This window comes from Pholis gunnellus, assembly GCF_910591455.1.
Source record: "Pholis gunnellus genome assembly, chromosome: 5".
Classification (NCBI taxonomy): domain Eukaryota; kingdom Metazoa; phylum Chordata; class Actinopteri; order Perciformes; family Pholidae; genus Pholis; species Pholis gunnellus.
This window is the reverse complement of record NC_136531.1, coordinates 18,431,141-18,449,005: the sequence shown is the minus strand read 5'-3', so window position 1 is coordinate 18,449,005 and position 17,865 is coordinate 18,431,141. Positions and strand designations below refer to the sequence as shown.

The window sequence follows — 17,865 nt, the reverse complement described above, 5'->3', positions numbered from 1 at the left end:
GGTGGACAGAAAGGTCCACATCACGCATCATTTAGGTAACGCAAAGGAAGCAGAAGGGTGTAATAAAAAAAGTACAAATTTTATTTTTTTTTCATCTTTACAAAGGCCTGTTTACCCAAGTTTTTATAAACAAAATATAACAGCTTCTCATCGACCTGGACTGATGGGAAAAATAACAAAAGTATAAAAAAAAATGATGCTTCATCAAAAATGGAAAACCAGACAAAGAAAGACAAATGAAAAAACAGAAAAGCAGAACACAATAAACAGCTGTTGAGTCGCGTCACAGCAAGAGTTTACAAAAAAATAAATGGCAAAAAAAATAATTCTTCCTCATCATTGATTCAGGCAGTACAGAACAGCAAGTGCTTCATATCAAATATCTCAAATTCCACCAAAAGACAACAGTGCTGCAACACAATATACAGAAACATTTGGGGAGAAGTGTTCAGCTGACCAATCACAAACCTCGGCCTGAACTCGGCCCCTTGGCTTACCATTTGTCAACAAAACACCGAACCCTTAAACAAAGTTTCACAAAGAACATATTAGAAGTCCTCACCATGTTTGACGAGAGAGGCGCTAGTCTACCCAGAGAGAAAACTGAACTCAGCGAGTGAAAAATGTCAGCACATCTCACACAAGACAGTTTCTACACTGAACGCATCAGTCATGTGTTTGTAAGAAAAAAAAGAGAGAAGGAAACCTGCAAAAAAAATAAAAAGCCCGCTTTAGAGAAGAGAAAACAGCAATTAGTAACATGCATTCAATTGGCAACAGAACATATAAGAGATCAAAAGACAGATAGAAAATCCAAATAAAAGGAATGTTTACAGCATCAAGTCAGCGTATCAAACAAGAGTACGACAGGAGGGAGGCTCCAAGCAGGGATTTCCAGTCAACGTCCCGAGAAATATAAGCAACGCAACATGAGGTGGACAGACTTGGTGCATTTGGGGAGAGATCTTCAATTCAGTTCAGTACTTTTCATTAGAGTTTTGGACTTTTTGTGTCATCTGATGCACTGAAAACTTACAGTGAACTATTCTACAGAACAGCTGCTGATCTCCTCTTAAAGGAATTCCTTTTCCAAAAATGATGCTTTTTTTGGGGGGGGGGGAGTTGGAGTCCAGTAAGATGTGACCAGCCTATATTGTGATGTTATTTGATATTAATGTGAGTAGATATCTCACAACAAGATAACACAAAATCTGCTGTCATTCGTAACCAGACACAACTCCCCCCCACACCCGCTCCCCTGCTCTCTAAGCAATACCAAGCTGTGGAAATGACGAGACGACACTCAAGACACGTAATAAAACGTGACCACGTGTGGCGTTGCGCGAGGAGTTTGGGCCTCGGCTCGCTGCTGGTCAGCAGAGCACCAGGCTGACAGAGAGACTACATTCTGTGACTGGAGGTGTAATGTACACACCCATCAACGGTGCATAGATAACTTCACCTCACGTATAAACGACACCGACTAATGTACTGAAGATGGAATTGCATAAATACCATAAAACTAGTGCATAGTTACTGAAATCAACAAACCAAGAGCAGAAGATGGACTGGAAGTCTTTGGAGGAAAACCGGAAGCCTTCATGCAATCTGTTTCAGATTTAAACAGCAGCCAAACGTTACATATTGTCATATGCAAGGATGAAGTTTGATTAAGTCAAATTGTCTCATAATAATAATAATTGAGAATTAATAACAGTCACTAAAATGCTGTTTGTTTTACGGAAATGAAGCAATATTTGGTTCTGTTTTATAAAAACATATTTTTTTTAAAGTTGGGGTGAAACGACCACCAGTAGATCAGAAATGAACATTTAAAATCACGACTCATCTCAAGGCCTCCGGTTCTCCCTAAAAACCCGACAAACCTCCAATTTTAAGTTGTTAATCTCAATATAACAAAATGTTAACCTTTGACATTCAGTAACCCTGACAGAAAAAAAAAAAAGTTAACAAAAACATGAATAAAACTAAAAAGACGATTAATGTAAATTGTTCAACAGCTTATTTTTTTAAGGGCTTATTTAGATATCAAAAACAACCTTTTTTTTCAAGTAAATCAGACATAATTTCATTCAACACCTTTCCTCAAATTTACCTTGCAATTAAGTTTTAATTTGTCCCTAACTTTTTAATTTAGAAATGCCTTCTGTTGTAGTTTTAAGTTGGGTTTTGTGGAAACAAAGAAAAACAAAAGTGATTAAGACTGGGGAAGAAATAACGGCAGCTCCGTGTCCCTTTTTCAGATTCAACAGCTGCTTTCTTATTGTGTTGTTACATTCAACTCACCACTGTACTGGCTCCATCAATTTGTCGCACGGATAATACTGTCAGCGTGCCAGGGGCGACAGCATGTAGCACATAAACACACGAGGAGGACGGACTGATGCGGAGAGCTTTTTACACGAGGAGACCCTCAAGGTCACAGACCGGCTCCGACGTTGAAAAACAACCTTCTAGAAACCCCACAGGGCTCCTCTGCACGCTGACCATCCTACTTTTTTGAGATTTTACAGTACAAGACTGACACAGAGCTTAACCACTGGATTTAGGAGTTTGGATAATGCCAAAAAGATTTGTTTTTAAAAGTAGTCAAGCTCCTGGAGGGAATCTTACAGTGAGTAGGTATTTTAAGTGTTTGTGTGTGTATGTGAGTCCATTGGGGGGGAGGGAGGGGGGGGATCAGTTCATCGAGCAGTCCTCTCCCTCTGTGTCGGTGTCTGTGTCCGAGCAGGCGGTGTCCATGGCGACGTGGGCGGGGCTAACGATGACGGCTCGTCTCTGCTCCTCCTCGGCGCTCGCTCTCCTCTCCTGAGCGCGCTCGATGTGCTGGATGGCCTGAAAGCAGCGCAGCGAGAGAAAACACACTGAAGGCTGCGGCAAGTATTCGGTCCACCGAGAGACGTCAAAGGGAAACAAGAACTCCTACCTGCACGATGGTGTCCAGGTTCTGCCTGGACGTGGACACGGTGCCGGTCTGGACAGACGGGCTCATGGTCACCACGGTGACGTGGTGGTGGGGGTGCTGGGTTAGTGTCGGGGCCGGAACGATGACCGTGGGGTGGTGGGTTGGGGCAGGGGGAGGCGGGGTGGGAGTGGGAGATGCCAGCACCTGGGGGGACGCAACAAAATATGTGTCAAGCCCTGCGTGACAGCCCAGAATGCTTCACTTCAGAAGCCCTTTTGTTCAAACGGCAGCGGTTTGGAGTGGCAGAGCGCCTCTGACCTGTGGACTGTGCGGTCGTCTGTTGGCGGCGTGGATCTGCTGCAGCCGTAACAGCGTCTGGCTCTGGAAGAGCGCCTGCTCCTCCTCCACCTGCTGAGTGATCACCTTCAGACGATCCGGCTGCAGCTGGCTGCTCAGAGATCGCATCTGCACACAAAACACACAGCAGCAGCGCGCCGGTTAATCACAGCGTTTGATAAATAACATGCGTGCATGGTAACAAAAGTAGGATAGTCAAAGTCTTATTTGTTTCCACTTTCATTCCAAGACCTGCTTTTCTATTGTTCTCCATTGTGCAGTATGGTGTTCTATTTACAGCACTGAATTACTGCGCAGATCCAGTTTGACTCTTTATAATTGTCTCAAGCCTGCATCTCCACAGCTGTTTACTTTTCTCTCTCACTACCCAAGTCTCTGTTTGTCTCCACCACCTGTTCCGTCCCTTTTGTCTTAACCTGCTTTTCGGGTAGATCCAGGATGTGAGCCTATTAGAAACTAACTGGTAATTCTGCCAACACCACCACCACCAACAGCCACCACTCTGATGAGGGGACTGATAATCGTGTGCAGAACCCAGATACTGATTAGAAGTTGAAATGGTTGGTAAACCTGAATAGTTTGTCCGGGTGTTTTGCTAGTTAATGACCACTGTGATAAGACCATTCCACAGCCTGGAGATATGGTCAACTATTTTTTTCTCACGATGAACGAAGAATACAATACGCGACTAAAGTCTTGATGAACTGAAGTACTGAAATAAAAGGGGGGGCGCGTTTAACAACAGAAAAACTATTTTAAAACTCTCCAAATCACATGCAGCATAAACAGAGTCTCGTTTCTCCAGTCGCATGCTCATTACTTCCCAAACACATGCATCTTTCACGTTCTCCATCTTTGTATTCTTCGTTCACAGAGGAGACGTGCAAGAAAAACGTGTTCTTCAGGACTTCAAGGTAACACGGGGTGAGTAACGGATAAACAAATGATATTTCGGGGCGACGTATTTCTTCAACACTGGTCATATTGGTGGTGTTTTCAAAAACAATCACAACGTAACACGAACAGCATCACAGTCAGCTAACGGTGAAATATCTCAATCATATAATCAGACTGAGAGAAGTTTAACACCTGAGAACCAAACGGTTACTGTGAGAGCGTAACGCTCCTGTCCTACTGCACTAACTTCTTTCATTGTCTCACCTGCTCCTCCAGCTGCATGCGAGCCGAGCGCTCCTTGTCCAGTTGCTGTCGCAGCTCTAACATCTCCCTCCTCACCTCCTCTACTTTCTCCTCCTCCAGCGTGTCTGGAGAGCCGATCCCTTCATCCTTCTCCTCCGCTCGCCTCCTCTTGGGCGATGAGCCGCTGAACTCCTGGAGGGACACGGTCAAATGTAAAACAACCGCTGTATTAAATATGACATGTTTAATATTAGTGAAGGAATGGAACAAACATAGCACCGGCATTTAAAAAAAGACACGCGCCGCTTGTGCCGAGCTGAACAATGGGCCGTTTTGGGCGAGACAACAAAGCGTCAGGTGAAGCGTGGTAAACTAAAGAAGCGGGTAAACACATGTTTCTCACATGGCTGAATACGGATGGAGAAAGGACTGCACTGTCTTTGTGCTTCTGGTGGAACTCAATGAGAAGACCTTTTTTCGGGCTGGTGAAAGAATATATTTTCCAGACTACAATTATGCAAACATAATTATTACAGGTTGTGCAGCCTGTTCTCATTCCCAGGTCAAACACTGCCGCTTTGTCACAGAGAGAGCATACAGGTCATGTCGCGTGGCTTGGGCTGCATTCACTCAAAGATGAGTTCGACACAATTATTATGACAAACAACGGCACGGGATTTTACCTGGATGAAGCGTTTGAGCTGGTTGTTCTGTGCCAGGAGCTGCGTCTTTTCCTGCTCCAAGGCAAAGATGTAGTCCGACGTCTGCTGCAAGATGGCCGCCTGGCAGGGACGGACCAAAATAAAGTGAGTAGGAGAATGGTGCATGGGCCAAAAGCTTAACATTGTGTCGTGATCTGCGCTTGTCACAAAGCGTCGGTGTGTGCGTGGTTTCCGCACCTTGCTGAGTTTCTCCCCGTCTGTGTGGGGCAGGAGTGTTTTGAGAGACTGGAAGCCCGAGTTGATGCTCTGCATGCGCCGGCGCTCGTTGCTGTTGGCAATCTCGCGGCGGATTCGTCTCTCCTGGTCCTGGGCCGTCTCCGGACTGAGGGGGATGTTGGCCAGGCTGAGGGAGCCAGGTCAAAAGGAGAGAGAGAGAGAGAGAGACGCTCATTATTCTGTCCACACGGGCGCCGTGTCCAATGAGAAGGCACTAGCTCCTCTCTGACGCACATTTGACCCTTCTTCTAAATTATTCTAACACACTGTCAACATCAAAGAAAACACAGCGAAAAGAAAAAAGGTGACATAAATACATATATATATATATAAACAGCTAACAACACATATCTCTGACATGAATCTGCTCTTCTTGTTCAAGGTTAAAATAAACAACAACGATTAGCAATAATCTGATCTCTGACACGGACTACTTAAACCTTTAACTTGGACTCTTTACTAGGCTTTAGTCTCGACCTCACATTCCTCGGTTTAGTCGCCTGGAGATCTTTGAGTTTGGCTGAACTCAGTGCCCTCACACACACACACACACACACACACACACACACACACACACACACACACACACACACACACACACACACACACACACACACACACACACACACACACACACACACACACACACACACACACACACACACACACACACACCCACGAGATTGGATGTTATGGTGGCAAACCCCTCTTTGTCATGTTTACTCAGGAGAAATGAGTGAACCATTGGGCCTAAAAGGTGATTATGGTGCCAAAAAGAAGATGTTTACAAAAATGAAAGAGGTCAGACAGCGGACACAGCGCACGTGGCTCTAAATAGTTATTCTCTATAAAAGATGAGTTTGTGGGTGTGCAGCCATACGCTGATGTTTAATGCTAAATTGAGTCTGACCAGTACCGCCAGCTTAACTAAACAGCTGCAAAAACCAAAACACCTTTATTATCTTATTATATATGAACATACATCTTTGAATTGCTTAATTGTGCGTCTCAGTTTAATCTTATTTTGAAAAGCTTTCTTACATACATCGTGATCTACTGGTTATTAAAGCCCGTTGTGTAAGCCCGTAATGTAGAGCAGACTGCGGAGCATAAGCAACATTTAGGGCTTAATTTGGTCTATTTGGGATAAAAAAAGTTATTTTGTGTACGCATGCTTAGATTGAGATGTTTAAGTGGGCTTTGGGAATTTAATGAGGATATATTGTCCTCTGATGAAACCATGTAGTTGAGCAAATGTCAAAGACCGACTTCAGCCCATCATCATGTTTACTATTGTTTCCACAATTCTATCAGATATCCGACCCCACGCAGTTGAAACGTGCCGGTGTTATTAAAGTTTAGAGATGAAGTCAGCTGTTGTCAGCTGGAGCTGCGGACCTTCAACATGGCCGCCGGAGGGCGCGTCGGACAGTCTGGACGGCGGCGGCAGTGAAATGTGACTCCGCCAGCAGCAGCTGCTGCTGCAGGCCCCCTGGCATCATGGAGAACAATGCTTTCTACCGTTAGCACTAAGCTAGCAGTCACCCTCTGGTCTGCTGCTCCGGGACGAAGATACACGGCCCCCCGTCACACTTACGAGACCACACGGTTCACAGTGAAACACGCCAGTACACACGCGTGAAAGCGAGTCCGTGCAGCCACAACACGGCGAGGAGACGAGTACGTCCTGGTAGCTAACTAGTTAGCCATGCTAAGCTAATTGTAGCACACGACACGACCATGGCTGCTACGCACATAGTAAAGCCGAACCCCCAAATTCACCGAGCCGCATTCAACACCTCGACACATACGTTATACCATACACGTAATTTGGTAAAAAATGGCAACGGGTGTACGAAACGGTGGTTTCAAACATGTGATTTGGTGTTTAGCAGCGGAGCGGCGGGGAACACGTTAACTACCACGTGGTTGGCGTTCAACTGGAAGCAAATGTATCGATTTCATGGCGCTGATTTACATATTTCTGAGTGGAATGGCTGCAAACAAGCCCGTCGGGTTATTACACGTTACTAGACCAGCCAGTGTAATAACATTAGCTGAACTATCTTCTATATCCTCGCCGCCAACTGCAGCAGCTGGCCAACAAGCTGCTAATTTCTACAACCATGCTCCTGCTGCCAAGACATCGCAGCGAAGCTAACACCTAGCATGCTAACTGAAGTCGGGCTGCAGCTCACGCACACACACATACACACTACAGCGACACGAGGGATGATTTGTGCGAGCGGTTTCGTATCAACAGAAAAATAGTCAGCTACACACCTGCATAGACCTCCAATAACATCCTTCTCCGTCTTCTTGAAATGCTGTAAAGACGCTATCTTGTCTGTCGGCATCATGAAATATTCCATGCTTTCAAAGCCACCTTCGGTAGTCCGTGTTTTCAGTTTTTTTTTCTTCTTCCTCCACTGCTGTCCTTGTTAAAATACTGATGATGTACGTTTTTAGCACCGAGCTCTCGCTGTACTCCTCAATGGCGCATATCTAAAATACGGCTTCAAAATGTGCCAATCTGAAGAATAGACTTAGAAAAATAAAAGTAAGTTCAAGCTGTGTTGCTTCCCACAGCTGATGGGGTTCCCTCCAATGTGTGTGTGTGGCTTCTTGCCTCCGCCTACTACGTGTGTGTGTGTGTGTGTCTGATGCCTCCGCCTACTACGTGTGTGTGTGTGCGTGCAGCTGATCTGTGCGAGGCGGGAAACAGCTGGTTGGAATCAGAGACCGTTTTCCGGAAAGCAGAACAAACAGACCAGAAAGAGAGCCAGTGTGTGACTGCATTGCTGCACATATCACCCTCATACAGAAAATGGAAGCTACTTGAGACCAATGACGGTGTAATAGCACAAGTATCAGCATTAGTAACATTAACTAACATTAGTGGGTTAGATAACATTATGTCTGTTACTGTATATGACACACACTGCTGAAATACTTCACTGTAGCTAAGCTTGATTATCTGCACAATACACTTAAATTACAGATGTTCACACCACAGGGAATTAAATCACTTAGTTTGTTTTTTTATTATAAATATTTATAATTTATCTCCCCCTTATCAAGTCTAGATTACCAGCTCTTTTTTATCAGTATAAATTAAATCCTTTTGGATTGTTAATCAAAACAAGCAATTTTAGGGAATCACTTTGGAGTTTATTAACTTGTGATATGTATTTATCATTCAAGAAAAATACAAGTTTTAAACTGAAAAGCAAGTCATTTACAAAACGCATGAAGCATTTTACCTAACGGGTTGCACAACAGTTTACTATGCAGGGAGACGATGATGTAAAAGCTAATGTATACATAACACATCCGTTATTGACAATCCAGCATAGTACAGCAGGTGGCAGTAATGCACCACAACGTTTGTTTCCAGCTATTGAATATTCTTCATTTACATGTAACATGTTACCATCAAAAGAGCTGCAAACATGTAGATCTGTCAGTAAAGTTGTTGTGAATAGATGCAGAATGAGATGAGGTTGGAATAAAATGCCAATTTTGGATATAATGGAAGTGATGGAGAGAATGGATCCAGAATTGGCAATAAAATCACCATTTTCAGTTACTTTTTTTTTTTTTTGAGAGTGAGGAGACTCAACCGAGTTTAATTTTAGCAACAGAATGTTCTGGTGTTAAATCTGCATAGACAACGATTTGTCTCTCAGACACTACTGATTTGAATCCAAGAGTGGCTTGGAAACTCAAAGCAGGAAGAATGAATGAACCACTTCCTCTGTTCAGCGTGAGGTTGTGTGCGTAAAGTAAGCAAGTCATTGCTAAAAATACCTGCACACATCAATTTAAAGGTCAGCACCTGTTGCCTTTGTCCACGTCCTTCCCACTCACTGCTCAGGTGAGGCCACCACAATGAAAACATCTCTTCGGACTACAAATTATGTTCAGTTCTTCTGGTCGTTGACTACAGCACATAATCGAATTGTAAACAATTTAGGTTCTCAAGCTGTATTTCAAACTAGTCTTAATGTATCAAATGTGCCTTAAATGCAGAGTGGCTTAATCTCTGAGGTAGTGCTGTATGCACACAACAAAACCACAAGTAGTGTAGAAGTAGTGTTTCTTTGCTTTTTATTTTTTCCATGCAATAAAAGTGTACTATGCAGACAATAAAACAACATGTCTTTATATATTGTACAATGTCAAAGATAAATATTTGGTCCTTATTCTGCCTGATGGTTAAAAAAACAACCCGATTCTCTCCCCCTTTCCCCCCACATATCGTAACTAACACACAGAGCTAAATATACAACCTTCCTCCATTCACCTGAAAATAGGATATATTATGCATTTCTGGAATAATACAAACCTGTAGTAGTAGGCTACTCTTCAGACAAGGAACACACTATATCCTACATTTAGATATGTTAGTGTATCAATTGAGCTCAGTTAGACGTCTGCAGCAAAGTTCAACATGATGATTCAAACGATTAAAAGATGCGTAGCCCTGAAGGATATCAGGTAACATTCAACATCAGCAAGCAGCAGACATCCTAAAGGACATGTGCATCTTTGTGATATGATAAAGCTTCTTTTTTTTTTTTAAAAGCATACAATTAGACTAAATTCTGAAATTGAGCATGAAGAAAAGTCTTCTTTAACGCTGTAACAATCCAAACATCAACACAAGTATGATTTCATTCAAACAGGCCTTTCCTTTGGCAAATACAAACTAGGAATGCTTGAAGACGGTAACGGAGTATAGACTTGGCCTGATAGACAAATAAAAAGGAGGGGAAACCCTGTGAAGTACGATTGTCAAGCCTAACATTAGAATTAGAAGCCTACAGTGTACATGTAGGCGAGGTCATCCTTCGTCTGTACCATGATGGGAGGTGTCATGCTGAACGCCTTTGGACCGAGCAAGACACACAAGTCTGATATTGTTGCTTTGTCAAAGTTCAACGATCACTGAGCCGTTTGGGCGCCTCCTGTTGGCACTGATGGTCTGGTTCTCTTCGCAGCAGATTCCTCCACCGCAAAAGTGTAGTTATACTAAAAAAAACAACAAAGCAAAGTGAGTGTATTCTTTGTTTGGATAATTGCTTGGTCTTAATTCAAGGACCACTGGGCTGAAATTGAGAGTCGTTTGTGACCCTACCTCATTTTCAATGTCTTGAAGGGACTTTATACGAATGTTGTTTAATTGAGAGTTCAGCTGAAGGGCCTAAAAGAGAGAGAGATGAATACATGTTTATATTAGAAGCTTGGGGTGAAAAAGCATAAAGTGAGGCAAAAAAAAAAAAACCCCAGCTGCGTTTTGTAATGAAATTCATCACTTAAGTATGGTTGGAAAACATCATAACGCACCGCGCTGTTTGCCTGGATATTGAACTTTGGGTGAAGGCTAAAGGGAACTCCATCTAAAGCTGCAGAGAGGGAAGGCGGGTAAGAGTTGAGTGAGTTGCCTGCTGGGAGAAATAAGCAATACGTTTCCTGTGTGTGTGTGAGGGGAGACATGGCGCACCTGTGATCCCCTGCATGCTGCCGTCAGCGGGTTTGTCCGAGTTGTCCTTGTTTTTGAGGCTGTGGCGTCTCTGACTCAGTTTGTTTTGTGGCAGTGGGGGGTTGCTGCGGAAACAAATAGATAGGTATTTATGCCAACTGTCCTCTACTGTTGAGTTACAAAACATCCGTCTCTCTTATTTTGACCTACACTTTTTATGGAGAGAAACACACATGTCTCATTGGTTACCAATGTTAATTCTCCAATCTGTTCTTGTCCTTTGAATGGGCTCTATTTAAACATCTTGTGTACCAGAGGAGCCACAACATGTCCCTGAATAAACAACGACAAGTATCAATTTTGCGAATTATTCTCGAGACATTAAATAAGTGGCGCACCTGGGTCGAAGGGGCAGAAGAGCAGACGGCTGGTCCAATGAGATCCTGTGGATGTCCAGGCTGACGCTGCGTGGCTTCGCCTGAGGCATGGGGCTTTTAAAAAGTCCCTTTCTGCACCACAACACGTAGCCGTGGACGTCTCTGGGGGGAAAAGGCACGTTAAAATGACACGCGTACACACGAGTGTAAATACAAAGGAAGAACTGAATGCACATCCGAATGCAGACCACCGTGTTCGGGAGTTACGGTATTTAAGAATCGCATTGATAAACAAAAAGGTACAAATCAAATGTTTGCGTGTGTGAAAGTTACCAACCCCACATATGTGTAGTGCTGCAACATCATTTTGCTTTTGGCAGTCACTTTGACATCCAACACAGCTGTGTCCACACTGCCCACTGGGACGAGGTGGACACACACACGTTTCTTCTTCCAAACGGAGGCCTCTGGACGGATGGACGGACACACACACACAGACATCAACAGCGAGTAAATAAGACATCAAATACCAGAAAAACATCAAATATCAGGGATGTGCGACACCTGTGTGTGTGTGTGTGTGTGTGTGTGTGTGTGTGTGTGTGTGTGTGTGTGTGTGCTTGCACTGCTATCTTCGCAAGGACCAATTGCAGCTTTCCACCATTGTAGTGAGGACATGTGTGCATTGTGAGGACATGTTGGCTAGTCCACACTACTGCTTGTTTGCAGGTTAAGATTAGAGTTAAGTGTAAGTCTGGGTAAAGGATGGGGCATTAAGTTGTGATGGTTTAGGGGCAAGAGAATACATGATGTCAATAAAGTCCCTCACACGTGTAGAAAGACAGAAATGTGAGTGTGTATGTACTCACTTGCTTCGAGGTGCTCTGCTATATAGCAGTAACCAGGAGGAATAGACTCCTTGTCTGAGATCATCTGAATGTCCGACACTACCATACCAGCTGTCAAGTCCTATAGAGAGAGAGAGAGACACAGTCCATTTATGGAAGACAGGTGGGACAAGTGCAATACACAAATGTCTATCATATCATACTTAAAAGTATAGAAGTGCATCTGTGATTTGATCTCTCTCTCTCTCTGCTACCTTGCTGTAACAGAGGTAATATCCAGATTTCATGGCAAAGCTGCGAGTAAAGTTCGCTGCCGCTCCGTCCTCTGTGATGCTGATCTGCAGCGGGGCAGAGAAAGAGAAGAGGTACATTTAGGAATACTACATGTGACATCACTAACAACACGATGAACGGGCATGTCAGAAGGGAAGTACATTTGGCAAGTTGGGGCACAAAGAGAGCGCCGGACGTGAGTGGTGGCTTAGAAGTTGGGCTTTTGACTGAAAAGATTTGGCACACTGGAAAAAATGCCAGAGTGTTTGCTGGTTTATAGATTTACATGCCGACCATGCATGATGAATGAATATGACAACTATCAGCACGTGCAAGGAGGCCTGTGTTTGCAGACGTTTTTGAAGCCTACTTATACAGTACGGCTTACAACTTATTCAACAGAGACGTTCATGACATAGAATAGTCATAATTACACCATGTCTGAATAGAGACCACGTTCTATCCACTCTCTGCCCATCATCACTAAGTGTGCCGTTTTCTTTTTTTAACCTATCACACCTCTTTAAAAGAGTGCGTCATACCTACCAACGGGCTCAACCACAGCTCCTCACGACAGAAACAGTTTCCATCCCGGCCGTGCTGAGAGAAGTTTCCTAAATCTCTCCTAAACAAGGACTCCTTGATAGAATTTCTTTAGGCCACGTTAGGAGCTCTCTGAGAGTATTCTCAAAATGTTGTAATGCTTACAGCTCATCAACACACTCAAACTGCCCGCCAACAACATTTCACTTCCCTCTAATGCTGCAGGATGTCGCGCCAATTTTAACCCTGTAATGATGATGTACTTTGTTGTGGCACCACAGTACACCACAATACACCACAGCACAGAATAAGTCTTTCAGGTTGTCAGTTACTAAAGCGAGGAAGGGAAGATATATTGTAATTCTCACAACACTCGAGCAAACTGTTTGTGGTCACCACGGAGTGAAATTTGGTAGTTTTTAAAAAATGGTATAACATTGTTACTCCAGTGGCAACAATGTACGATTGTATATGAACAGTTGTATAGAACATTAATCTCTGTATAAGTATATATACCAGTGTGAAATCTTTGGGGCAGGTGCTGGTGTTGGAGGTCCATGCCACCGCTGTAACTGGCCGGACTACCCCAGGCTCCATCAAAGACATCTGAGGAAGAGAAAAGGGAACAGGAGAGTAAATAAGGAAGTCACATCTGGCTGCATCTGGAAGGGAGGACAACAATATACGTGTGTGTGTGTGTGTGTGTGTGTGTGTGTGTGTGTGTGTGTGTGTGTGTGTGTGTGTGTGTGTGTGTGTGTGTGTGTTTGATGTTGGAGGCAAACATATACGTATAAAATCTTGTCAGACCCTCATTTGACAGTGGAGGTTTTTATAGGAATTACACTACGGTGGTAGCAGAGAATGTCTTTATCTGTGTGTGTGTGTGTCTGTCTGTCTGTCTGTCTGTCTGTCTGTCTGTCTGTCTGTCTGTCTGTCTGTCTGTCTGTCTGTCTGTGTGTGTAAAGATTTGCTTTCTCTGGGACTGGTTGGCATTGTGAAACAATTTGCTGTGTCCATGTGACTTAAAGAAAGGACTCACTAAAGGTAAACAGGCTCCCATTGAGTCTTATAATGAATGTTCTCCCTAAGCGACATAGTTCAGGACAGACAGATGCTATCCAGTGCAGGAATTCCTCCCAAACTACAGCAGTGAATGGCAGTCCATCCTGGGAAGTTCTGCATTCCTCTTTTTACGAGACGTTTGTTTTAGATTTAAACGTTCTTTTACCAAGCCCCCCTATTCTGGTAGAAAGTAGGGGTTGATGTGGATAAAGTCCTCTATCAAGGGATATGTCATTATATACCACAATATTTATATCATGAAACAAGCAGTCTGCTTTTGGCAAATAAAGAAAATGACAAATGAAAGTACTTGATTAAATTGATGTGAAAAGCATTTCTTTTAAATCTTTTTTTCTGCTATTTGCCCCCAATGGTCTGATATATATCAAATACCCAGAAGCTGTCTTCAGTTTTCAGAAGACAAAACTCAGAATAAAGCAAACATCTGAGAGTAGGCCATGAGTGGTGAATTCTAAACGACCAACATGTTTAAATGAAAGTAAACTAACGAATTAAACATTTTAAGTGACACATGTAAGATGTATGTATTTACTTCCCTACATCCTACTTGCTTACGTAATCGTTATTGCGTGAACTCTGTTTGGTATCAGGGTTGGACATCAACACCAGGTACATCAGTTTAATCAATCCACGGGGAGTTTTGACACTTTAATTGCTTTACCAGCAACTTTGACATTCGCGCTGGTATCATACTTCTATATTTCCAGACAAGCTCACGTGTACTGTAATAGAGTTATGAATAAAAATAAACGGATTCAAGTTCAATTCAGTTGGAAGTACTTCGCGTTAACTTACATGACAAGGCGAGTTTACTTTACAATAGCAGCCACTGTTCCATTGACAAAACTTCGCTGCATCTTGTTCAAAATGAGCTCACTCGCTTTTGTTCCGGGAGTCGACTAATAAAAACATAAAAAATAAATACTTACTCTGTCTCTGAACCCACGTCTGTCTCTTCGAAGTGAGACGGTTTGGCACGGAAACAACGTTTTAGTTAACAGCCGGAGTTTGTTGGTGTTCTTCTTGAAAGCAGGAAGTACTGAATCCATTCTGACTCCAACTCCCGTCAGCCCCCGGGGCAAGACGTCACCGTTAAATGCCGACTCGAGTCTGAACGCAAGATGGCAGCATTACAGCAGTCAGGGAGACACAGTCTGTTGTCCAATTTCACGCCATACATGCATTAAACATGTTTTTTATGTTATTGCTAAACGTGTACCCGAACTGTTACGTGTGCTATCCTGCGGTTGTACGGCGGTTTGTGTTGTTCGTGTCCTCAATTAACAAAGGACGAAATATAAACATTCAGCCTGTTTTGGCTCGTTCACAACAAACATACAGGCCACTGCAGATATAACTAGGTGTGGACAGAGGGGTGCTGAGAGAAGAATCGATTCTCATTTACATGAAAATGAGGGTGAGCAGGGCAGACTGGAGGAGGAGGAGAGGGGAGAGCGAGGGGAGGATAATGAAAAAGGGTAACAGGGAATGAGAGATAAAGAAGGGATGAATTGTTGGGAGCAGTGGGGGTTTTAAAGGGCAAGGAGAAGATGTGTGACAAGACGTGGTGTTTAAAACCAGGCATGCACACACTACTGGTTTAATGGATAACACATCTTTTCTTTCTGCAAAGACTAAAACCAACAATGAATCCTACCACCATGTAGCCTTCGGTGTCGCATGTGTCGCCACAGCCTGGTGTGATTAATTGTTGAGGCAAACGACTGAAAGCACATTAATGAGCGAAAACATTGCACCGGCTGACATGTCCCTGCATTAATATTAACATGGGCACTGTAGAGTATCTTGAATCAGTCCCACATACACCGTCCCGCTGCTCAAATTAGATCAAAATCAGATTATCTTGAGTAACCGGGGGTCATGATTTCTGGAAATGAACGTTGCTGTTGAGTTTTTCAAATGACATGTTGGTGCTTTGAGCCCCACATGCCGATATAGTTCCATTATATTAAAGAGAAGGCAGACATCTCTACGGCCGATGTCTCCGAAACAAGGCAACTCACAACAAAAACAATCTAGGTTGATAAATAGCACTAACGTATGAGGGAAAATATGTATTTTGGGGTGAACTGTTTAAGTAAATGCATTGGAAATGGTCCCCAACAAATACACTATTAAGCCTACTCCTGACTTAATAGTGTTTCAAATTACGTACATTTTTGAGACCCCTTTTAAATGATGTTCATCTTCAGCAGGTACCACTGGGCATGGACCTTAGTGCCACAGAAAGGAAAGGGAAGAACGCATTTAGGACTAACACATGGTTCATTTCCATCTTTTCATGGTGACAATGAGACTAATATAGAACATTAACAGCCTTATCCTTGAAGGTGCTGTTTTGATATAAACACACATGCAATACAATTCATAGTGGAGTTAAATCCACCTCTAACCCTCCCAAGGTGAATGATTCGAGGATATTTACATCTGTTTTGAGTAGTCAGTGAGCCCACCCTTATCCTTTGTTTATCATTTCCACCATGCAACATGGAGGCACACACATTAGGAATAAGCTCCTTTGATGGCGACAGACTATACATTCTCACAACAGACACTGCTCTTAATCAACTCTAATGTTGTGTGTGTGTGTGTGTGTGTGTATGTGTGAAAATGAGAAAAAAAAGACACTAGACTGGAGCATCCAGAGGTGCTCAGGTCCCTGTTGGCATGGCAACATGCAGAGCAGACCACAGGGGGTGGTTGTAGGGGGGGGGGGGGGGGGGGGGGGGGGGGGCTGCAGCGGGTGGACTGTTCCATCTCGGTGAAAATAGAAAATCAGTGTTTATTCAGAGCATTAGCTTTATTGGCTGATTGGCCAATTAATGAGAATGAGCCAGCTGTAATCAGCTGGGACTGAAACAAAAGTGAGAAGAGGCAATGTGCGCCAGTGTGTGTGTGTGTGTGTGTGTGCGTGCGTGTGTGTGTGTGTGCGTGTGTGTGTCTGAATGCCTGCACATCTGCGTGTCTGCTTGTTGGGGGTGCATGCAGCTGCCTGTGTGTGCGTGGTAGTAAATATGAGAGTGATAGACTGAGTGAGAGAGTAGGTTCAGACGCTCTGGTACTTCCTACTATGCTGGGGGGAGGGAGGGAGGGAGGGAGGGTGGGGGGGGGGTTTCATTCATCTTTTCCATCAAGTCAGCCTCCTGTCTGGAGTGACAGACACACATGCATTCAGCTCATGTGCAAACAAACACACACTGCAGTCTCAATAAAAAAAACACTATATATATCCTGGCCCACACACACACACAGGGCTTACCCACAGCTTGTAAACATGTGTAGCTAGTGAGGTAAGAAGGTGTACGAGAGTCCTCTTTGAAACGGATGAAACATAAAGTCACGTAGAAATAAAATGTCATTTTAGACAATAGGCTACTATACAATACGATGAGGTCACCATAACAGCAGGACGGTGTCTGTAGGGAGAGGGCACCTTTAGGTATTCTAGGACATCCATCACACACACACACACACACACACACACACATACACACATACACAGACGCACACACTTATTAGTATTGGTCGCATCATCATCATCAACATCAACAACAACATTGTTTCCATGGTGAAGCGATGGCCTCCTCGCGGTCTCAGATCAAACTGCAGCATTCCCCGGAGCCCGCCGACATACTGATGGAGAGCTGCGTCAAGGGAACCAGAAAAAGCCAGAAAGAGGCCGGAATTGAATCACTGTTTCTTTCAAAATAAAAGTACTAACGCGCTACTATCTGAATCAAAAACCGTTTTTAAACCATTGTTCCATTTCTGTGTCGGTCACTTGACTTTGCAAGGCAGCATTCTAAATAATGTTTCAGACATTTAAATTATAAGTGTATAACTCAGCATTGTTCAGCAGCTCTTTGTATTTCAT

General features: G+C 43.5%; 2 protein-coding genes across 2 annotated transcripts; both read right to left on the bottom strand.

Moving 5' to 3' along the window:
- Positions 1-58: 58 nt before the first annotated feature.
- Positions 59-7,942, bottom strand: LOC306696684 (transcription factor AP-4-like). Its single transcript, XM_079160355.1, has 7 exons — positions 7,645-7,942; positions 5,323-5,488; positions 5,107-5,205; positions 4,445-4,615; positions 3,245-3,391; positions 2,948-3,130; positions 59-2,856 (listed from the first exon to the last, which is right to left on the bottom strand). The coding sequence occupies exons 1-7, from the start codon at positions 7,731-7,733 to the stop codon at positions 2,701-2,703; spliced, it is 1,011 nt and encodes a 336-aa protein (XP_079016481.1). The 5' UTR covers positions 7,734-7,942; the 3' UTR covers positions 59-2,700.
- Positions 7,943-9,454: 1,512 nt separating this feature from the next.
- Positions 9,455-14,997, bottom strand: mvb12a (multivesicular body subunit 12A). Its single transcript, XM_079158814.1, has 10 exons — positions 14,900-14,997; positions 13,404-13,493; positions 12,326-12,409; positions 12,093-12,192; positions 11,561-11,690; positions 11,245-11,385; positions 10,868-10,971; positions 10,711-10,769; positions 10,502-10,567; positions 9,455-10,395 (listed from the first exon to the last, which is right to left on the bottom strand). Exons 2-10 carry the CDS (start codon positions 13,491-13,493, stop codon positions 10,309-10,311), a joined length of 861 nt encoding a protein of 286 aa, XP_079014940.1. The 5' UTR covers positions 14,900-14,997; the 3' UTR covers positions 9,455-10,308.
- Between the last annotated feature and the right edge of the window lie 2,868 nt (positions 14,998-17,865).